General features: G+C 43.5%; 1 protein-coding gene across 2 annotated transcripts in view; it reads left to right on the forward strand.

Annotated features, from left to right (window-relative positions):
• Positions 1-23,356, forward strand: part of atrn (attractin) — a 139,859-nt gene extending 116,503 nt beyond the window's left edge. For both annotated transcript variants that reach the window (XM_073483318.1, XM_073483317.1), the window contains exons 28-29: positions 11,063-11,177; positions 16,006-23,356. In XM_073483318.1, the coding sequence (XP_073339419.1) occupies positions 11,063-11,177; positions 16,006-16,130 (240 nt within the window). In that variant the 3' untranslated portion in view covers positions 16,131-23,356. The remainder of the gene's footprint in view (positions 1-11,062; positions 11,178-16,005) is intronic.
• The last annotated feature ends 587 nt before the right edge of the window (positions 23,357-23,943 follow it).

Genomic DNA, 23,943 nt, shown 5'->3' on the forward strand with positions numbered 1-23,943 from the left:
GACAGGACGGCAAACGGGGGAAGCTACCATCCATCATCGGGGGTCGTCGCTCATCCCTCCCTCAAGTGGGACTTCAGTCTTTTACCCGTCGACTGCAGTTTGTGATTACAGTCACGCTGCGGTGATAGATAATTCCTCTCACCATCTGTTTTTACGTCATTTCTGAGTATGAACTATATGAGATGATTCCATTAGTTTTCAACAAGCCAAGGAGGCTAAATTGAGCTCACTTAGGTAGACGAGTATGAAGTGTAGTGCAGGTCTGATTCCACCTAATGAGGGCGAATGCAGTGTACATTTGCCGGGGACAGTGTGAAGGCCGGATGATGATGAAAGTGGGCTGCTGATGAGTAACAGCACATTATAGCAGTTATAGGCGGTTATTGTGGAACGGCTGTGAATTCTAATGAGAGTGAATCCAGTTAACCCTGGAGTTAAATACATGCAGATGAGAGTAAGGTATTGTAGATTAAGACTATACTTTCGAAATGAGATAAGAGTTTCGATATTCTTCATTTGAAAAAAGAGTTAACGCCTTCTCTCAGGAAATGTTTGCTGGCATTTAAAATGTAGACCATTAGAGGACACTATTAAAGTCGTGCTTCATCTTACAAAGCAGCCTTTTTTCTTTTGCTGCATCGAACCATCTGTGTTTTTGAAATACTGACGGTGAAATCCAAGGTAGTCCAAGTTCTGTCCATCTGGATAAACAGTTTTTGGAACAAAGTACAGTAAAAGACGGAGTCAGCCTTAAACAAAATGACGACACTGTTGGTGGCACCACTTCTTATCAGAACAGGTCCGGTTCAGGGACTCTATAGGTCCTAAAGTGAAGATTTGAGCCACATGACCTAAAGAATAAGTTCACCCAATAATGAAAATTAGGTTCATAGTCAACAAAACATTTCAGGTCCATGAAATGCCCGACACAAATGGGAATTTTACCCCCCAAGACTACACATAACCCCAAACCCTTCACTTAGTTTCTTGGTGCACTGCTGTTGTTTCAGTCTTGCTACAAAAACTGAAAGTAAATATTAAGTTAAGCCAAAGTTTTCAACCGTATAATATTTGTTAAGTCAACATTTGTCCAAAGAATGAAAACTCAGAAAGAGAGGTTTGAGATACTACATTTTTTTCTTGTTGTTCTTAAATAAAAAATTGATTTTTCATGCTTCTGAATCACAAAAAACACATTCTCTCAGTGATGATTGTAGCCAGCCATGCCAAGGTTTGCAGATATGTTTGTATGAAACTTCTGTCACCGCCCCATTGTTTGGAGATGAACAGACTTGTAGTTTGTGCCGCTCAAAGCACCAGAAAATAAATGTCGAAGTTACTTTGAAAAAATACTTGAGCCTCGCTGTGGACAGTTTTTAAGAAAACTCACATGAATGTATTAAATTATCTCTGCTGAGAAAAACAAAAACAGTCACACAGCTCAAATATTAGGAAACTAAACAGTGGTCACACTTCCATGTAAAGAGGAAAATACCTGCTGTCTTCTAACAATGGGATTAGCGGAGTCGCAGTCAGACAGAGGAAGTTGAGTACAGTCTGCAGGGTTTATGAACAACACTGATGATAAGAATAAAAACAGACTACTGTGTCTTGACACATTTTTACCAAATAATGAGACGAAGCATTAACGAAAAGAATCGGTCGCAGTACATTTCCACCACAGGCAGAAAGTTGTTCCAGTGAAGTTCACCTGCTTTTTACTTCCTCCGACGCGGTAAAGTGAAATTAAAATCGGAATTCAAGGTCAGGAACTCGGGCAACAAATAACTTTTACCATTTTTACTTCCTGTAGTGTTTGTGTTGGGAAAAGTGCTTTGTTGTTTTGTTGTTGTTTCATTTCCATTCAGTTGATTTATGCTTGATAGAAGTCTTTGTTTTTTACATGTTGTAATCTGTTAAATCAGCTGTGAAGCTCAGAGAACATCAGCAGTTTGTTGTGGGCGTCTATGTCTTCCACCAGCAGACGCACTGGGATGCAGTCAGGAATACCAACTCGGAAATATAAACTTCTGATTTTGCAAAAGATTGCAGCATCAGGAATGTCCTACCCAGCTTCACACTCTCATCAAAATATGGTCACGTCTGGCTACAAACTGGTGACGTCACAATCGGTTTAGCCGCTTGTTAAGCTTTGAGTTGCGAGCCTCAAGCGAAGATGAAGTACCTCCCAACAAAAATTGAGAGATTTCCTGGGGTACTGGCAAATCCTGCAGATGTCTGGCCAGCTCATTTCTTTCCTGACTCCACAATCCAAGATTTGGCAACAACAGGCATCACTAAAAGCAATTTATCACTCTTTAATCAAGGTAAGGGCAGAAACTTTTACCAGATCAGTCTAGTGAAATTGAGTACGTTTTAGTATAGAGTTCATGCACGGTGCAGGGTATCCGTGGTGATGTAGTAAATTTAAGCATAAAGAATCAATCCAGCAAATTAAAAGCAGAGATTGAGCCAGCTGAAGTAGTGGAAGAGTTGATTTAAATGTTAAGATCAAGCTCGAGCTGGAGGAGGGTGGTCGAGAAGACTTTATTATAGAGAGGAGTTTGATGCACTAGCGGAACTGAAGTAGGCAAGAGAGCCGATTTAAATGCAGATATGGAGCACAGAGGCAGCAGCAGAGAACATTTAAAAGTAGAAATTGTGCAGAGTTATAGAAATTGCGAGTTGAGTATTCGGCGGGCATGGAGCCGCAGGCAGGTATACCTGTGACTGTGCACTTTGTGATAAATGACCCCTGAATGCAGATGCAGTGCAGAATTATAGGGCTGTTTCAGCAGGGTGACTCGGGGGCCCCTCGGCTCTGACAGGGGCCATGCATCTCAAGGGGGCTCTGCTCCCGAACACAAGGTTACTCCCAGCAAAAGGCTGCAGGGCCCCTCGGGAAGATCAGCAGCTCATCAAACTCCCCGCTGGAACCGAAACTATCCCGCCTCTTCACTTCTCTTTTGTTCTCTATTCATTTTCCCCTCTCCTCGACTCGCCTCTCTTCTTCTTTACTTCTTCCTGTTTTTCTTCACTTTTCCATCTGGTCCCCATCCCTCCTCTCTCTTTCTCTTTCTTTCTGTCTTGTGTTCTTTTGTTACCTTCGTTCTTTCCATTTATCATATTTTCATCTCTTTCTGACTTTTCCTTCTGAACTTTTCTCATATGTTTCCTCCCTATTCTCTCCTGTTTTTTTACCCCCATTCATCTTTTTTTGCTTTTTTCACTTCAGGTTTCTGAACCTCTCTCGTAGTCTCAGGATTCCTCTTCTCAGTTCTTCTTGGGTTTTTTTTATCATCCTTTTTCTCTCTCTTTTCTGTGTCTTTTCTTCTTTTCTCATCCATCTCCCACTTTCCCACTTTGTCTCATTTCTACCGTCTCTTTTTTATTTTTGTAACCTTTGTTCTCTGTTTGTTCTAATGATATTCGCATCTCTTTTCTTTTCTTTTATTTGAGTTTATCGTCAGTTTTTCTGTTCTCTCCTCTCTCCTTCATTTTATTTATAGACTTCTTCTAATCTTTTTTGAATGTTTCTGTCTCATGTCCTTGTTCACCTTTCTCTTAGTTTCACTTTTCTTCTTTTGGCTGTTTATCATCCTTCTTTCTTCTTTTTGTTTTCATTTCTCTTTGTATCTTCTTTTCTTTTCTCTCCTCTCTCGTCTCCCGTCTGGCATCCTCACTTCACTATAGTGTTCTCCTCTAATTTACTAGCCCTTTTCTGATCCTATCAGCCGTCTGGGGTTTTCTGTTGGCCTTATCTGCTCGTTCTGTTCGTGAGTGTGTGTGTTTTTGTGTACTCCTGCATGTTTGTGTGGGTGTCGGCGTGTGCAACGCCGTGCGGAAAGAAAAAGATGCGGCTTGTTGTGGGAATCAGGCGCCCTCCCCACCCCCTATTTCCTCCGTCTCTGCTTTACCTTTTCTTCTCCACTTTCTTTTCTTCCATTCTTCCTGGCCTGCTCTCCTCCTCTCCATCAGGGCAGGAGCCAGCCCAGCAGCAGAGATCCAATTTAGATCTTCCTCCTCAGCTTTCTCTGCCTTCACCAGCTCAAACGGTGAGCGCACACTATCCTATCTCCCCTCCCCGGCTCAGATTGAGCGACTCGGAGCAGGTTCCTTCCCCTTGTTTCCATGCTGTTTTATCAGGATGCTACAGTAGTGTATTAAGACCCGCGATCGAGTATGCAGGGGGGCCGAGCGCCTCACAGTAGGCTGAAGATCATTAAAGTTGTTTATAGCCGCGGTGGGAAGTCCAAACTTGCTCCGCAGATGAGATATATTCAGTCTGCTTCTGCCAAATGGAGCTTGCGGCCCCGGCATCACGGGCAGATGATTACCTTTGTGACGCCTCCTGCTCTGCTTTTATTTATAGATACCGTGGGACGAGAGAAAACGGGACATGTGATAAAAGGAGGAGGAAGGGTCGGAGCAAAGAAACCCGTTCTGGTTTATCTGACGCGATTGTGGTGCGCCGTTATCTTCACCCCAACTTGTTGTACATGACATTGAATTATAGGCGTTCAGCTGATTTTTATACCAATTGTACAAGTGTGATAACCTTAAATTTCATGATTAGCAGGCAAGGAAAGAAGTGTCAAAGGTCAAAACTGTTCAAATTGCATGGTGGAAACTCATAAATTCTGAATCAAACAGACAGAGTCCCCGTTTTGTTGAGATGCACGTGCAGAAGGAGGCGACAGCTGACTCCAGATGTTTTAAATATTTTCCATATGATGCTGTGATGACGGGAGACAGGTGACACAATTATAGCTTGAACATCTGAAGGTTTATTCATATCTAAAGATAAGTTGCCTGTGATGTTATTTATAACATCTTTCATAGCAAGAATAGTGTTTTCTTTTTTTACATTTTCTATTTCTGTAGTTTCTCAGGGTTACCTGGAGAGGAGGCTCTGTCAGGAAAGCAGAAATATTTACATTTATCGAGTGGTGATGTTGCATGAAGCCACCTGTGACTCGGTTCTCGTGAATAATTGTCACTTCAACCTACAGTTCGAAGAGAAGTGAGGTGAGAGAACGAAGAGGAAGTGCTGAGGACTAAGGGTGTTTTTATTTGTTTACAGTAATCAGAGACGTGAAGCTTCTCGCCTGTTCGGCACATTATTTTAACACATTGAACCAAAGCGTCCTCGTCTTCTGAGCCTCAAAGAATCGGCAGCCTCAGCTCTCGTACTGAGGAGCGTTTGGTTTGATGTTGGATATGGCCACTGTCGACTTGGTTTCCATTAGTTTGTAAAGCTTGACATAAATAAACTCAGGCGTTGACCCACTGTGATGTCTAAAGGGGTGTCGCAATTCTCCAAGAATTAGATTGTTGCCGGGGAGGATATCCTGAGGTATCAACAGAAACATACCCTGCTTTATCATCTATTTTACTCTAAATGGGACCATCATCTAAAACTGAACATCATGCTGTGTTGAAGAAGACTTTAAACCAGAGATTGAGATCATAAACTCATGAGGAAAGTGATTTATTACCTCAGTAAACAGTGAAAAGTTGGGACGTCGGGCTTCTTTTTGAAACCAGTGGAGTCGTCCTCCTGCAGGCTAGAAGACTTGGCACTTGGCAGAACCAGAAGGTCCATCAATGTCTTATACAGTCAGTGGTTAAAACTGGTGTGCTGTCGGTTCAGTTGCAGGTCAGAAAAGAGCTGCATTCACGTCAGGTTTCTGAGTTGTGTTTTTCGGAGCGAGCAGTTTTAATTTGAGTTAAACTTATCTTGTTTTTCTTCATTTTTCGGCAGTGTTTAGTTTAAATACATTGCAATATGGCATTATTATTATTACAGGCTGGCCAAACATTTTCTTTGTAAACAGAAGCCAACTGAATAAAAACTCATCAAAGTTGGCTCAGTGGAAGTAGCTGTACCTGGTGAGTCATAGCAACAGGGAGTTTGACTCGCTCCCGTCGCTGGCGGGGGAAAACTCATCCCCAGCTGCTGCTAAAGTAGAGATGAATGCAGCGGATGAAAGCGGAGCAGCATGCAGCAGCGGTGGATGCCCACATCAGTGTGTCCGTGTGTGTGTGTGTGTGAGCTCGGCAGTGATCCTACGTGCTGGGCTAATTACTGGAGGTAATTTAACAAAACCTTTCGCCGCTCTGCCTGGCCGGTCTAGATAACTCTCCAGAGTGGTTCTGGTGGGGGAGGTTGGGCGGGGGGGGGGGGGAGTCGAAGGGAGGGCTTCAACGCTGTAAAACAAAGGCATCTGCTGGGGAATGTTATTAACACACAGCCTCTGAAGAAGACTGCAGGAAAAGACACTACCTTTGGGGAACATCTTAAGGGGAAAAAAAAATCACATGCACAAAGAGTTTAAAAGGAAGGATAATTGAATTTTCCAAGGTGTTTTGTTTTGTTTCCCTCCTTAATTCACGCTCAGGACAAAATAAAGTGGACATGTGTGTGTGGAAGGAGATAAAGTGTTGTTGTTTTTAAGGCTGCGCTGTTTTTGTTTTTGTCAAAAATGGAAAGTGGAGAACCTGACTCATACCCTCAGGTAGAAATTGAGTTCGTACGTTGGAAACAATTTTTCGTACTGATGAGCACTCACGCAATCGATTACAAAAGGAGGACCGGAGAATCAAAATGATCCCACTGTCACATCCAACATCAGTCTGACAGCGAGTCTCTTGTCTCTCAGTGTGTGCCCATCCGCTCTCCGTTCAGTGTGAGATGCCGGTGTTAGAAATTGAGAAACAAGCACGTAAACAAGCGAGAACCTCAGAGCAGCTTGCAGCCGCTGCAGCGGAAATTGGACTTGGCAGAGGAGTCTTCCGACAGCCCTAAGCTGTAAAAATTAAAAGCTGCCAGTCTTCTTCTTCTTTTTATCTATTTTTTTTTTTTTACACCGAGTACAGATGTGTTCAGGTTATCATGGGCAACCCTCATTTTTCCAATTGTAAACACAGTGGATGAGAAATACATTTTGCCCGAGGCGAAAACAGACCCATGGACTGGAGCGAACCAAGCCCGGTTGGATTGCTTCTGGCAAGGCCAAAATAATTGTTTCATCTTTTCTTCTACTGAGGGGATGAAGGAGCAAAATTATCCAAGTGTGATATTGCACCACCTAATGTTGTATTGGAATAGTTCTCAGTATTTGTATTCCCATTTCTCAGCAATCCATGTAAGCCGCATGTAATGATGTTCTAGCGGTATGATTCTGAAAATGGAAAGAAATGATCCTTTCGCTGAGAGCCTGGTTGTCTTATCTAGTTATTGAGTCATCGCTCATTTATCACATGAAGCTCTAAGTGACGTTAATGTTTTATCGCCCTGAGGGACAATGTTGTCTTTTACTGCAATCAAATGGAAAAACAGAATTGCAATTTGCTCCCTTTTAGTATTTAATTAGGATATTTTTATCTGGTTCACTCCCACCTCTCTGGTGAGTTTTTAAAGAAGCCCCTGTAAAGTGCTAGCAGAGCGGGATTGAAGCCTTTTTTCACAAGGTCCCACAAGGTCCTCAGGCAAATTAATAGAAGTTTTGAAAATTACAATAACAGTAAAATCAAAGTTCCCCAAATTAAAGAAAGAACACTGTCTAATTAGAGTATTCCTTGTCTCTGATACCAGAGTTTTGACATGTCAAACAATTAGAAGATAAAACAACCGAGTTCATGGCTCCAACTCTTGCACCTTAGCATGACTATACCTGGGAAGCCTTTGCTTTAAAACACAACAGGTACAGCAGGAGGTTTGATAAAGTCACCCAAAAAACAAAACACACTTCGCCTTTTGGATTCAGTTGTCATAACAGCAGGTGAGCCGCGTGTGGAGGAAACTCGTTGTTAATTATGCAGCCGATCAAAACCAACAACCAGGTGCACCTACAGGCTTGTACACAACGACGGCGTGAGTAGGACTACATTAAATGGGAGGGGTTGCATCACAGTCAGTGCGTTTACAGGAGGGATGTGATGCCAGAGAGTGTCTCTCTCTCTGCAGAGCATGTGTGATTGACAGCAGACGGGAGGGGAAGAGCGAGGGCAGATTGACCACTGGTTAGTCGATCGCAGAAAGCGTCGTTCTCTCAGACCGATCAAAAAAGTATAAAGTCCTAAAATGGGTTGCCGTTAAAATTATGTTTTAGTCTTTCTTATTAAAGCCCATTTTTCACATAAACCCACCTATAACTGCTCTGAAGGTTGTTGCTCCTCGTTCTTTTCCCCTTTTCATGTGATCATTCTGTATATTTTCCTGTTTTAACTTTGTAAATACATCAAGGTAATGACCGGTTGTTAAAGCTGCCAGTCTTCTCAGCAACGGTCCTGTTTGTTTATGGTAATTATTATGATTATATCCCAGAATATGAATATGAAAATTTGTGTGGAAATCAATGTTGATGTTAGAATGCTAGCTTCAAAAGACTGCAATATAATATATATAAGACAAACAAACAGGGAAAATGTCTCAGAAGTTTTTTCTTTAATGGAATAAAGAGTTCTTGTTTTCTTTGATAAGGTGATTCTCAGATTGTCCTTGTCTGAGTCAAGGTTGTTAGGATAGAGGGTGGCGTACGCTAACAGATTGTAAACCCCGTTGGGACGAACTTGTCTTAATTTTGGCCTTCTTGAATAAACTTGACTTGACAAGAGACAGAAAGATAATCAAGGGGAGGGAGCTAAAGATGGAGAGGACTTTAAACAAAGCAGTGACCCTCTTTTTCCCTCCGTGCTCTCGATTGTTGACATTAATCACGCTAATTTCTCAAAGTCAAAGCACCATATTGATGATTTATTGTTGAGAGCATTGAGATGCTGTACGACGTCCCGCTATCTAAACACGCCTGAGTGTTTGTTATTTTCCGTGTGTTGTCGATGCTGCTGCTGGTTTGACTTCAGCGTTTCCAGCAGGCGAGTCCGTCCCAGTACGAGCCCATTTGTCTGGATCTGAACTTTTCCCCCTGTCAGTTCTTGGGGGGGGGGGTGCTGTATCGGCGCATGTGTGTGAGCGCCGGATCAACACAGCTGAAAATTGCTGGGAGCTCTGAGGCATACACGCATAGCATACACACACACACACAAACACAACCTCCTGATAACCTTCTCTGTCCAAAGATGCATGAACATGGCAAGTTCTCGGCCGCATGGAAAAAAACATATATACAAAGTCAGGCACGCAGGCGTATTGCAATTACACACACACACACACGCACACACTGTAAAAGCCTTTCAGATATGGGATCTGTAATGCTGCTGGCTTTATGGATCTGTCAAAGTAAAGGCTTCTGGCCTTTCAAACACATATATCCTTTACGTAAATCTCCCTTAAATGCGAACTTTACTGATTTTTCAGCCAGCTTTATATCACTACAATGTTGCTAGTGTACTGTGTACACATAAATAATAGTAAACGTCTCTCAACCTATTTTTTTGCTGGCAAAAATCCTCCAAATGGTGCAAAGTTGTGTCTTAATTCAGGGGCCGCAACCTTTTTAAAGGACGTGTTCCAAGACGCCTTGGCCTTCCTAAGTTTTAACAATGTCCTTAAAGGCTGGAATATTTTGCATGTCTGTTTCTTTATACTTGATGACGATGACGTTGAGTTTATGGAGGAGTCTGCATTTGCTCCTCTGCGACCTGCAGTTGCACATAGACCCACAGTCTTTGAAGGAAACAGCTGTGTTGGAAGTTTTATACAATAGTTCAACGTGTCACCCAAGATTGCCATTGTGCCTTGGGGGACTTATTTATATGAAACCATCGAGTAAAATACCTGCACGTTTACTTGATGAAGCCGTGAGGTGCGTGACTTAAAGGGTTTATTATCCACTAACACACGTACAGTGCAAACAGAGAATAAAATGCCCTTCTCTGTCAGTTCTGCACAGATACATGTGAAAACACACGTGCCGTAATCAGGCAGAAACACGTCCGCAGGGGCATAAACAAATAAGAGAATCCCCCTTTCTTATAACATCAGCTGCACTGAATCCACACATGCACACACACACACACACACAGGCATCCAGGTCTTTGTGCCACCTCCCCAGCTACCTGTGTGACAGCCTGTGTATCCTGCTGGTATGAAAGGTAAGCCTTAGAGAGACGGAGCAGAGAATAATTGCGTAAAATGGGTCAGAGCCTGAATATCATTACTGCCCCGCTCCCCCTGTGTACGCTTACAGTATGTGTGTATGAGATAGAGAGAGAAGCTGTGTGAATTTGTGTTTGAAAAGGTGGCAAGTGTGTGTATATATGCAGTTGCATGTAAGTGGGAAAACCGCGCGTGTGTGTGGAGGAATTTATTTCTGTGTGTCACACTCCAGCTGCGTTTCCACTCAGGGCGTTAAGCTCAACTCTCCAGAGTATAAAGGCCGGCGTGGGAAGGGATTGAACTTGTGTGTGGGTGTATGTGTGTGTGCGAGCAAATAGAGAGGCAGTGTCAGGAGTGTATGAAACCATGCCATGGCCCAGTTTCCTGTCCGGCTCAGGAATTCAAAATACAGAGCGAAGAAAGGAGGCAGGCGAGGGGAGCTGGGACGTTATCTGTATGCGGGCGAGGTGGCGGCGTTCTCCATAACCATATCCTCTGTTGAGGTAAACCCATGAATATTGTAGGAGGCGAGCGGCAGCAGATCCGGCCAGTGTTTACAGGCAGGGAAACTCATCCCCACATATGGATGAGCTGCTGATAAACAGGAGATATTGGTATTACAGAGTCAGGTGCCCGAGGCAGCCCGCGGCGACAGGAGTGTGCCGCCAGTTCCTCCGACACAAATCTCTGCTCCCAGCGACGCCACTTGATATCCAGTCGCGGCCCGAGCTGCACGCAGGCGGCATTGTCATGGAATTGTGCACAGTGGAGGATTTTTCGGAGGGGGGGGGGTCCAATTTGCGCCACAGATCAGTATGTGTATCTCAACAGGGGGGTGGAAAAGGTTTCTTTCCTCTGTGCATGTTGCTGACACAAACAGGAACAGTAACAGCAAAGCCTCTGTTATCCATGTCTTTGAAAGTGGCGTGTGTTCACCAGGATTTGGGAGGCTTGTGGTGTGTAATACTTTATTTTCTGTCTGTTTCCTTTTCTTTTCCTCAGTCCGTCCCAAAACCCATCGCCCTCGAGCCTTGCTTTGGCAACAAAGCCGCTGTGCTCTCCATCTTTGTGCGGTTACCCAGGGGCACCGGCGGCATCCCTCCTCCAGGACAGTCTGGTAAGACTCCATCACTTGCTTTCTTTCCTCTCTTATCCATCTCGGTTTGATCATTGTTTACTTCTTTTCACATCCTTTCCTTGATCTGCCTTCCTTCTTCCGTCTTATGAAGCTTTAGTTTTAGTTTGAGAAATGTAAGTTTACAGCTGACATTTGTCTCTTGTTACTTCTTCTTCCTTTTTCTTTTGTTCCGAATCTCCCAGAGATGGAAAGTCCACACATTCTGTACTCAAGCAGAAGTACAGATATTTACTGATTCAACTTCTTTACTCAAGTAAAAGTAATAAAGTACAGGCTTTGAAATGTACTCAAAGTATCAAAGTAAAATGTATCCCTCTGACGCATATTTCTACCGGCCAATTTATATTAATATAATTCAAAGACTATTAAACTTAGAGGTAGAATCAGTAGGATTTGTCCCAGCTGTTCCTAAACGCACCATAAAGATAGCTGATTGCTGAGTCTCATTCCCAGGATGTCAAATAGCCACATTTTGGGTTGGTTGGATTTTCTTACAGATGACTTCAGGCATCTGTACTCAAGATATATGAAAAATCCACTTAAGTACAGTTAAGTTTCAAGATTTCAGGTTGTTTCCAAAAAAATCTCAGTTGTTTTTTTACTGGTTTAGGTGAAAACGCACAATAGCTGTTGTTGTTATTCATAAAACGTATTCATCTGTTTCTGTTTTCTGACAAATAACAACAAATATAAATCAAACTGATTTGTTTGCGGCTCATAAATGCTGCTTCTCAACCACGTAAACAGTCGTTTTCTGCAGCAGTCCAACAATCAGTTCTATTGTTGTGCTGAGTGAGTCGTCTGATGACAGAAACATAAACACTAATCAATACCTGTATTATTATCAGCAGCTGTATTTTAGTATTAACAGTGAGGCAACTCCGAGAAAACATGTTGACTCTTTTAAAACTATTCAGTGAGGGGAGACACAACGAGTGGTGGACATGACAGCACGATGAAGGACATGTAAATACAATGGTGACAGCAAAACAAGAAAATGTGTATAAGAGATGGTGTAGGGCAGCTGTAGAGAAGCAGAAGAAGAAAAAATAAAGTATGCAGAGACATGGAGAAGAAGAAGAGAGACATCCCCAAAATGTGGAAAACTATGTTGAGTTTTCTCTGCAGAGGTGGCTCCTGATGCCCCAGGTCCAGCTGTTTTTATTATATTTCCTTCACAGTCTACTATTTTCTCCCTTTCTTTGTCTTACTGTTTTTGGCTTCCTCACAGTTCGGCTGCACATTTGAGAGGCTACGTTTTTCCAATCACTGAGCCAACAGCATTTTCAGATTCATCCACTCTGGAGAGCTAGTCAGAAAATAAAAAGAAAAAACTCAAGATAGTAAGAGAAAGATGAGTTTCTAATGTAGCCAGCTCCGTCAACGGTGGTCTATAAAAAACACTGTAATACAACAGCAGCTAAGGTGGATGCTGGAGTGACACAAGGAAACCAAGCAAAGAGAGAGGAACAGAGGAAATGTGTGAGGAGAAATGAGATGTCATTTTCTTTGAAGCATCTTGTTCAAAGGTCCCAGATATCAGGGCTGCAAAGCCTTCTGGGAAACCTGCTCTCATGTAGTCGGACTCACTTGGATGTAGGCTGTTGGTATGGGCTTGAGAAAGGTCTGGCTGTGTGAGAGTAGCTCTCACGTATCCTCAGTCACGGCTCGTCACTTCTTGCTCTTCGGAGCAGAAATAAGAGCTTTGGGTCGGCCTGCTGGCGGACCGAAACAACTTCCGTTTCAAGCGAGGAGGATGGGAAATATCAAATAAGAGTCAGGGTGGTCACGGGCCCCACAATCAGCAGTTTTTGCCCTTGAGCCTCCCAACTGGTCAATCCCACCCTGCACCTTGTGTGGACACGGCCTCAGTGCCCTGACACACCAGGGTGACTGCCATCCGCCAATGCCGTGGCCGTTGATGAGCGTCTGATGGACCCTCGAGCCTGTCGCTGTACTATCCATGATTTCAACCATTTAGCGCCGTTTCTCAGACATATTATCAATTACAGGTGGATATATCAGTGAGAATGGTGTGAAAATGATTCGCAAATGCGACTCCCCGGTCCAGAGTCTTCCGGTTTCCCTTTGTGAATAACGAATACAGACTACAGCTACCTGGTGGTATTGAGAGGTATTTCCTCTCACACAGGAGCAGAACGTACAACCTAGTTTGCCGTCGTCTGTAGTCTTTCCGGTGTGTTTTAAGTGTGATTTCTGGCTGTGACAAAGGCAATGTGAGGTCAGCGTTCGTCGGTTTAGTGTGTCTGGGCTCTTAGACATTAAATATAAGCAATATATTTGGTCTCTGTCGGTCTCTACACTGTTAATTACATTTGGACACATTGATAAACCGCACAGAAATTCTGGATTGCTGTTTGACACAAAGAAAATCTAAAGTGTTATTTATCTTTTCAAGCCGCAGTGGAATCCTCTTAAATAAAATAAAGGTGATATAACGGCTTGGATTGATGTTCCTCACTGACGGAGGAGACGAATCTGGGATTATGGGATGTGTGGTCTCCATGTTAAGAGGCAGAATCATTCATTTACCGTAGAACAGAGGCTACAGATCATCTTGACCACGGTCTCATTTGTTTACAGTAATTATTTCACGGCTGCACCATTAATGTGACAAGGATGTATTGATCCTTAAGGATGCAGCAGCAGCGAGCAGGCTGCAGCACTCGTTCCTCTTCTCGTGTCTCCTCTTCAGTCCTGCGCTGTGAGACGAAGGCTGCAGCCTGTTTGTTGCTCTCCCTCTCATCTCCCCGTCCTCCCTTCATCATCTTTCCGTCTGCATGTGTCTCTCGATGCTAAGACGCCTGCTGCAGCTCTCTTCCTCACTCCTGAGTTTTATTACTCGTCTTCTCCTTGTCTGTGAGGTCTGGGTTTAAAGTGCAGTGTGGTGTCTTTTATTGCATTTCCCTGTGCTCTCCCCCCTCTTTCTCTTCCATATTCTTTCTTTCCTGTCTGTCTGATAGCGCTGAGAATTGCGCCCATTACCTCCTTTCATCCTCTGCTCTGTCACTCGCTCTCTTTACATTCCCATCCGTCCTTCATCTGTTTTCCTTATCTTTCTCCTTTACGACAGTCTGATAGGACCCAGGACTAAGCACTTGCTTTTTTTTTTTCTTACCTTCCTGTTTCTTTCACTGTCTTCTTCAAGGACTCAGACCAGAACTCAACTTGATTTCTTTTCCTTTTCTGTATTTCATCTGTGTTTCATAGCCTCCTAGCCTCCCACAGTTGCAGTCCCCAGACCATCCGTCTGCCCCAGGCTCTTATTAATTACCACATAGCCCTTTTGTCATAACAAAACCGCCTCGACTCTCAGTGGAGTTTTCCCCTCGGGCGGCTTTCGTTGAGACCATGTTAGCCGCCTTCCTACCTATCACTTCATGCCCGCGAGGGTCTCCCATTGTAATGCTTTTAACTTGTCTCCATTCCGGCTACATTCAATTCAAATCCTCAGGCTGACGTCTGTCTTCACAGCATCACAGCACATCCATTTACAGTTAAGCTCGATCCAAAATGGCCGCACTCGTCACTCTCTGAACAGCCACGAGGAGGTCAGCTCTGTTGATTATCTGATTTGTATCTGAGCCTCATTTGGCTGCTTTGAACCAATCCCGCAGCCACTTTTAGATCAAGAAGCGAGCTAATAGTTGCAGCCTGTTACACCAAAGACGATCAGAGTGAGAGAGGATGTGATCCCAGCCGCTGCTTCTCCCCCTGGAATTCATATTTCGCCGCTGGCAATGTGCACTTGATCGGGGTAAATGCATCCATGATTGGAGATAAATGGAGTTTATTGGAATTTCATGGCTCAGAGAGTATTAATAAATCTTAATGAAGTGTGCTGCCTGCGCTGCCAGTCTATGATTTCACCACCTGGCTGTAATGAGAACTTGTGTATGTGTGTGTGTGTGTGTTTGTTTCAATTTTACACTACACGCTAATTCTGCTTGCTGTGTGCATGTAGTGTGTTTATAGTGGAGAAGTGACCATGTTGATGCACATTATCGAGAGCAGATGGCAGCGCACGAAGAAATGCACTGAAGGAGAAGAGCTCACAAAGAATATCAATCCAGTCAGTCAACAAGGAACAGAAACACGAGGAGAAAATCAAGAACTAGTTCAAATTACTGTAATGTTTTTTTCTTAAAGTTGGAGATGGCTGTTGACTATTGCACAGCATTACTATCACAAATGAGTAACTTAATAGACCAGATGTCTGTGCTCATGTCTAATCCCCCCCCCCCTTCAGACAGGTCACATTGCTTTTAGTTGTATTGTTGAGGTGACGACAGTACAAACATTTTTATTAACATTAGTCCTAAACTAGGATTCAGTAATGGCTAACAAGCTTACATTTCCTCTGTGCTTTAAGCTGTGCATGTATCTGCTGTCATGTTATCCAGGCCAGTGCTACGTCACAAATCTCTAGTTACCGATATCTCGATATGAATGTATAATCTACAGGCAAGGGGCAAGACTTTGGTACCACAGAGGAGATACATCATTGGCTGAAATGCAAATGTAATCCATCAGCTATCGTGTGATGATGATTTAGTTGTTAACCTGTTTTTTTTCCTCTCTTGTATATTATCAGCACACAGCTTTTTGTGTCCTTTTCTTTTGTTTTGAAATCATTTGTGCCTACTTTCCAGCTCTCCACAGGTCTGATTCTTTAGCCTAAATGATTAATAAAGTTTCAAAAAAGGAATCCAACAGCATTTACATCTTTGCATAATCTTCACCTAATTGTGATCATTTTTGTGTGTGTGTGTGTGTGTGTGTGCAGGTCTGGCGGTGGCCAGTGCGCTGGTGGACGTCTCTCAGCAGATGTGTGTGGGCTACAAGGAGAAGTCTGGAGGCCTGAGGAACCGCAAACAGCAGCCCACCGCACAGCCCTCCACCTGTATCTGACCACGCCCCCTGTCCTCCTCTACCACCCCACCACCTGACGCTCTCCCATCAGCCCCCCCTCCGCCTCGGCCCCCTCCTACAGAGACTTCCGCCAGCTCCGCTCTGGCAGGGAGAGGTGCATGCTGGGACGCAGAACTGGAACATTTGGGTTTGCGGGGCCGGGTCGTCCGGCGGTCTGGAGCTTCGGCGGACTTCCCCTCCCTCTCCTCCTACGGGAACTGTGGGTCCCCACGAACTGATTGACAGAGACTGGACACAAAGAGGGGGAGCAGGGGAGGGAGGGAGGGACAGAGTGGGTGCTGACTTCGCCCTTTTCCCCCTCGAGAAACATTTTACATTTGTCGACACCGCCTCGTTAGAGTCGAGGCGGCCACGGCTTGCTGCTAGAAGAGATCCTCGTCTCGTAGTTTTTGAAAAATCCAGAGACTTTGCAACCCTCTATATTCTCGTTTTGATTAAGTTATTGTTGTTCTTTGTTTTGTATTGTTTTATTTTGAAGGCAGGAACAAACTGGACATGTTCAGCTGCGCATGCACACACACACACTTACCACACTCACACATTTCCAAACACCAACTTTCCAGGCCCTTGTACCCATTTGTAGCCCATTGTCGCCTGCTGTCATGTTCACAGCTCAGCACTGAGGGCTGGTGTCACCGGAGTCCTGTACAGTCCGGCCTCAGAGCAAGCTAACAGCATGTTCAGTCTTCCTTTTAATGAGGATCCACTGTAGGAGGCCGGCCGTGCAGCCAAAGCCCATCTAAAGAGTCTGTGACATTTCTAATCGGCTCTGTGTCTTCTGCCGCTGTCTTCTCTGCGGCCTGTCTGGAGCTTTGTCTCCACCCGTCTCTCTGTCTGGCTCGGCAGCCAGATGGCCACCGAGACAAACGCCTTTCCAGCCTCTCTGGCTGTGCATCCGAGTACAAAACGTGACCACAGCGACAACACATCCACGCTGGCTGCCTGGATCGTACAGTAAGCCAGCGCCCCGATTGAAACTTTTCCAGCTAATTATTTCTCCAGTTGCAATGACGGCCAATCGCTGTGCACACAGGGGGCTCCCACACACACACACACCAAAACAGTTGGTGGTGAGAAAACCCTCCGGTGTTTAACGATTGTCCCTTTGGCAGTGCCCGCCCCTCGAGCTCATGTGAAACAGGCTTCCTATAGATCGGCTGACTCTGATTGACTGAAGTGATTAGGCCGATCTGCGCAAGGGGAGCCGGGCCAACGGTTCGGCATCCTCTGTGATCGTTGCCGCAGAAATCCATAGCCTCTAATTGCTGCTCCCATGTCCACAAATGCAACATACCCCCCCTGCCTCGATGCCAGAAACTCTGTCGCTCTCCACCTGCCGCTCGATGCCGATTGTTCCGTGTCCCTGAGCTATCTACGGCTGCTCAATTAGCCCCCGCCGCAGTGACGTCTGTGTTCATATCGATACAGCTACAGTGCAGCTGCTAATGCCAACGTTTAAACGGTACCAGGCCGACAGCTCTGAACACGAAGCACACACATACATTAGTGGAGCGAGCGGCCACAATGCAAGTTTCCTTATTTGCACCTTTTTTTTAAATGGGACATTTGAATTGACATCTTGGGTATTGATTTTAAAAAAAGAGGAGGGGAAAAAAAAACCTTTTTCTTCAAAATGCCTCTTGAAATTATCTTGTTGCCTCGTCTCTCGAGCTTACTCTGTTTTTTGTGCTTCAATGTGTGAGGTCGCTCTGAGCCTTTCCTTTTTTTCCCCCCCTTCCTTTTATATCTGCTCTACCTGCTCTTTCCACAGTTCTTATCTGAAATCACCAGTCCATTTTTAAAGAAACATTACTTCTTTTTGTCAGCCGGGTTTAAACGAGGGAAAGCACAGAATGAGAAAACGCGAGGCGAACACCAGAAACACACACACACAAAACAAAAGAAAACTCAGGCTGCTAGTTTGAAACAGAGCTGTTGCTTTGAAATGTCACAAATAGTTTTCTGTTTTTGTCAGGGCATCAGGGTGTCAGATCTGTGTTTCCTGCCTTTTTCCTCTTCTCTCCTTCAGCACTGAGTGTCAGAATAGATTTAAATTAGTCCACATTGGTCATCTTTCAACTTTCGACTCCAAACACCTGCAGGTCTTTGCCTGATGCATATGGAAAACATATCTCCTGCCTCTCAAAGTTATTAACTTCCCACCCTCTGAGATATACAGTAATAGAAGAATTTAGTAACTCACATTTTGCCCTAAAGAACGTGTCTATTTAGTGCCGGGCTCTCACATGTGTTCAGCACACTAGAGCTGCTCAGCGTCTGGTTAAAGGGCACACTTTAAGCACTCACAAAAGGTCAGTGCAGAAAGCATGAACAAAGTTGACATTCTGTAATTATAGAGAGCGGGATGTGCTCACAACTCCACTCCAGTGACCCCACAGAGCATTGCGACCATCAAGGAGGCAGATTAGTTCAAAGTTCACTTTTACCCGTTTTTCTATTCGTTTTTTTTTGCTCTTCTCTCCGTCAGAACAACGTTTTGTTATTTTTTTTAAGCCATCATGCCTGGTTTGATGCTAATTCTGTCACTTCTGCAGGGCCTTAATGGTTGGAAATAACCACAAGTCAGGAACTTAATGTGACAGTTTGGTCCCACAGAACGGTTTTTATTAAAGACGGTTTCAGTCCATCTGAAAGCAAAACAAGGCTTTCTTTATCAACACTACAGAGCTGCAGCGATGAATCGATTGGTTGTCACCAGAATGAAGGTTGGCAGTATATGTTTCTCCAAAATACAGATGTGTCGAAACTTTATGCTTCTTTATGTTGCAGTTTTTTTGTTTTTTTAGGTTCAGTTGATTTTTATGTTTCTGACGACACTACGCTCATGTTCTGGTTAGGTTTAGGGTCAGGAAAAGATCATGTTTTGGTCTAAAATACCAGCTTTGGTTGCAACGAACACAGCTGGAAATTTTCCAGAGGTCTCCTTAAAAACATACGGTGGTTTCACACTTAAAAGTGAAGAAACACCGCTGCCTGTGGGTCCCCGTCTCCTCCGCCTCCCAATAGAAAAGTCAGGTCATAAACATTTAATTTGAATGTGATATGACACATATGTCAATTGGAACAAATCAGCGGTTTGCAGAAACATTAACTGCCAACATTTTAGCTGGGCTATTCTGGGCTATAATTTGTTAATTGGTTTAAAATCATTTTTCAACAAAAGAAAAAGTCCAATTTCTCTGATTCCAGCTTCTTAAATTTGAATATTTTCTGTTTTCTTTCCTCCTCTATGACAGTAAACAGGAATATCTTGGGGTTGTGGATGAAAATAAGACATGTGAGGACGTCATCTTGGGCTTTAGAAGCACTGATCCACATTTTTCTCCTATTTCTGACATTTTATAGACCGAACATCTAATCGATTAACTGAGAAAATAATCATTAGTTGAAGCTCTTCTACACTACTGTCGGTAACCAACCATCATATGAAGGTGCTATCGAATTCCCAAAATCTCGTTGGATGGTGACATGCTGACAAAAGAGGGACTTCCCCTGAATAAAATGAAGTTTTTGGGTCAGACAGTTTTTTAACTTTTGATTGAACCTGCTTGGCAAATTTGCGGCGCTTAATTTACACTCATCTGGTGCTCCAAGCAGCTTCAAACAAACAAAACAGTTAATTATTTTGAATAAAAAACGTGACCCTGAGCTGATGGAGACAAGAGGAGAGGCGAGCGAACATGACCTGCAGGGGGTCACATGACTCATCAAATGGGCGATGTGCTCCTGAAAGGGCATCAGCACTCTAACAGGAGCAGCTCTGAGATCAGACAGCGGCTCATACTTGATTTCCTGCCTGTGAAATGTTTTTAATTCCACCATGCTCTCTTTCCATTTTAAGAAAAAACACTAGCTGTTCATGTTCACTTTATTGCATTCTTCTCCAGTAACGATGCTCGGTGACAAACTGTATAACGGCACTCATCTTCTGTTGCAGATTTTTATTTTGTTTCCCCCAAAAAGCAGAGATCTCATTTTGCTAAGAGCTCTTCATAAATGAATCTGTTCCACGGCTGATTCAAATGTACTGTAGTAATAATTCCACCAAGAATGAAGATTGTGTTTTTTCCTTTTTTTTTCTTCTTTTCTTTTGTAAATGAATGTAAAATGAAAAATCACCTGTGCAGCCACGGTGAATCTGTAAAACTGGAGCTCGCTGGGAGGGCGGATTGTAAGTCCCAGCAGCCTGCTGTCATCGGTTCCTCTCTGGGCCCGAGGTGACGGGGCGGTTCAGCGGTTAACAGACAGCACAGTGAGTGAAAGGTCACGGGTCAGACCATGTAAGAGCTGGTTTGCCTTGTTGGAGATGTATCGAGAAAGACACTGGACTTGTAAAAAAGATGTTAAGGTCCGCGGCCTGCTCAATCTATTTCTGCTTGACGCTTCAGACGAGCAGATCCTGGGTCTGTTGGCAAATTAATCCTAGAGGTTTGTTTTTCGCCTCTATCACAACACTTCTTTGACAAGCTAAACTTTTTATTTTATTTTCTTGTCCTCGGAGGCCAGTCTGACCCATTTCAACACTGCAATACTGGCAGAGTGATGAAAAACAAACTCTATTATCTGTAAACGCTGCTTGACCCAGATCTGCTGTCGGCAGCCTCACACTGGGTTCCTACACAGGTCTGCAAACTCTGAAATCATCAAATGTGATTAGGCATATTTAGAAGAAACAAACTATTTTTAAACTTGAGACTTTCCCCTCGGGTCCACCCACACAGGAGTTTTCATTTTGTTTTTGGCTGATGGGGCGTATTTCCAGGTACACACCTGCGTCCAGAAACCATCCTCCCTCACTGTCCTTTTAGGTTTGTTACACCTGTTTTGGTGCGACTAAAGAGGACACTATAGACTCGGCCCATTCCAGACTTGTTTTTGCTAATTAATTCCAGTCTGGCCAGTTTAAATTCTTGATTGGAGTGTGTGCTGATTGGCTGGTTGAACTGCTGCTATTCTCGAGTAATTACATGACATTAACAAGATTAATTGAATCATGTGAAATGAGGGAAATTTGGATGTTGGGTTGGATAAACGTGGTTTAGCATCCAGCCCACAACGGTTTGGCATTTTCTGCAGATCCCATTAAGAGTTCTAATGAGCCGCATTAATTGCTGGTTTTCCACGGGCCTTGTTTAGTCCACCAAGCTGTGAACACACGTTTTTATCGCAACCTTGCAACAGGGGTTAGCTGACCCTGGCTGTTGGACCCCTCCCAAAAGGACGACCATCTTGGTGCCTCAACTTGTGTCACTGTGGAGGTGACTATGTGGACTAAATCTCCACTCCACAAGTTTTGCTCCCATGTTCCTGGTTATATTTTCAGTCTTATTTTACTGAGATCACTTTGAGCTGTAGTTAAGCTGTGTTAAAGCAGCGGTTCTCAACCTTTTCGAGTAGCAACCCTCCAGAAAGATCAGGTTGCTGACCCCCCATCAGTAAAAACGATCTTAATGAAAATGATTTCACTGGAAGAAACGATTCCCCCGTCTATAACATGCATTTTAATTATTTTTTTTGTATCCACAACTATCTGGCAACCCTTGCAAATTAACCCCCTTGGGTTTCCTGACCCCTAGGTTGTGTTGTGCGCCGAAAAGCTCTAACAAAGGCATTGAATCTATTTCTTTCCTCATGAAAAATTTGCAAAGCAGATTTTTTTTCAATATATTTTGAATCCTGCACAGTCTTCTTCTTCTTCTTCTTCTTCTTCTTTGCCTTTGTTGGTGCATTGCTGCACAACACAGCCACCTGTATATCAGTGGAATAGGTGAAATCATTTGGCAGGAATTCGTATCGACACTCATCCATAGCACTACTGCTGGTCAAACACTCCACAGGATACCTTTACTGATGCAAAACCAAACATTTTCTGCTGCTGCTTCACGATACAGGGTTTTCACCAGCAAACCTGTGGGAGGCTCTTGTTGTGAAGCAGCCACAGGAAATGCGAGGTCGCCCAGTTTGTGTTGCTATGTTTAGCAGCCCTGCTCCTCCACAATAATTGGTCTTCTCAACGAGATGCTATTTTAAAATACAGCTGTTAGTGGAAGAGCTGCATGCAACAGGCTCTTACTGCAGTTTTTATGAACCAGCAGGCCTCCAGAACGTGATCTAAGGTCTTTATCTCAGTATGCTGTGTTGTATAAAAACACTGAATGGTCAACTCAAGACAGGTGGAAAACAGCATGAATGAAAAGTCCTGTGTGGGTGAAGCTGGTGTTTAAAATGACACTATTATGATTTTGTAAAAATGCACCTTTTTTTTCCCAGCCTCGTTTCCTGCCCTGCTGGTAAACATGAACTTTCCTGTGTTCGCTGTGCTGATGTTGCATTACAGGATTCCTGAGTCCTAAAGTTCAGATTTTCCAGACGATTAAGTCTCGCCTCCATTCGGAGCCGCTGTGGTGTGAAGTGGCCCCGAGCTGCTCCAAAATATCCGAGGGGGGGGAGTTGGTTTTGCAAAGGGAAATGTGTAGGAACCTCGAACGCTGTCCGCCATCGTGCCACCATACCTGTGAAATAACCTGTCAGATTTTGTTTCGATTTTAAAAATCTCGCCCCTGCCTCGCCAAGCCTCAAACTTTTTATCGGGGTAGCACTTGAACTTTACAGTGGCCTTATTCAGCTCATTAATCTCTGTATTAACTGATAGTAATGTAGAGCAATTACATATTTAAGTGTGATTAGTTAACGGAAATCTCCCTAATATTCAAGTAGACTTTCTTCAAACACTGGCAGCATTAATGTGTATTTAAAATGCTTTAATACACAGGTTAAAGCATCAGAATAAGGTCATTGTAAAAATCTGGCGTCACCCCTCGTTCTTTTCTTTCTGTCTCTTTGTACAGCGGCATTATATATACTGAGGAAGTAGTTTGTTAATATGTATAATTTAGCAGTTGCTGTTTTTTTTGTAAATAATGAGAAAGTATTGTGAATGACATTTGTTGAATGGTTTTAAAAAAATCATTTATGGCGACACCTCTCCAGGCTTTTATAAATGTGACTGCAGTACATAGCATATTTTGTATGTAAGACAGCAGTGTAAAGATGAACAAGCATTACTAGAAGCTGATGAAACTACGTGTAAAACTTGAGGATAATAGCATACTGAACTTGTAATTACTGATGTACATAAAAGAATGACAGAACATTTTTGTCTATTATTAAATGTGAAAATCCAACCCGTCGCTGTTTGTCTTCATAACTACGTTTTTATATCCGATCTCAAGCTTCTCCTGTGGTGCTTGTTTGGAGAGCCAGAGGGGTGCTACCTCCGTAATGTGCACAGTGTCAAGGAACTACAATGAAATTCAAAAGATTTTCCTTCATTGTGTACAAAAACAAATGCCCCTGGCTGCACCTAGAGGCTGTAATGTTCACCACATGAGGTGTGATGTTGGAGTTCAGGGAGTCTTTAAAAACACATATGTAAATCATCTGAGGAGCATAAATATCCTCGCAAAGTTTACGCCTTAAGGGGGCAAAAAATGTTCACAAGTTTTAATCTTTTTGTTGGATTTTTGAGATCTTGTGTAGGAGTAGAATTTTAAGTCTGATGGTGGTGCTACAAAAAAGTTCACCCTCTGGAGAGAATGAATAACTACAGCCAGATTATTACCTTAGTCCCTTTTTTTACTCACTAAGATGACAATTTGACCGGTGGATGATGATGATGATGACAACAACTCATGAGTAAATCAAAAAAGGGTTCATCCTCTGGGGTACACCGCTCAGAAATTTGCATGATAGTAAGAGATGTTAATTTCAG

The sequence above is a fragment of the Pagrus major genome, chromosome 16, assembly GCF_040436345.1.
Source record: "Pagrus major chromosome 16, Pma_NU_1.0".
Classification (NCBI taxonomy): Eukaryota; Metazoa; Chordata; class Actinopteri; order Spariformes; family Sparidae; genus Pagrus; species Pagrus major.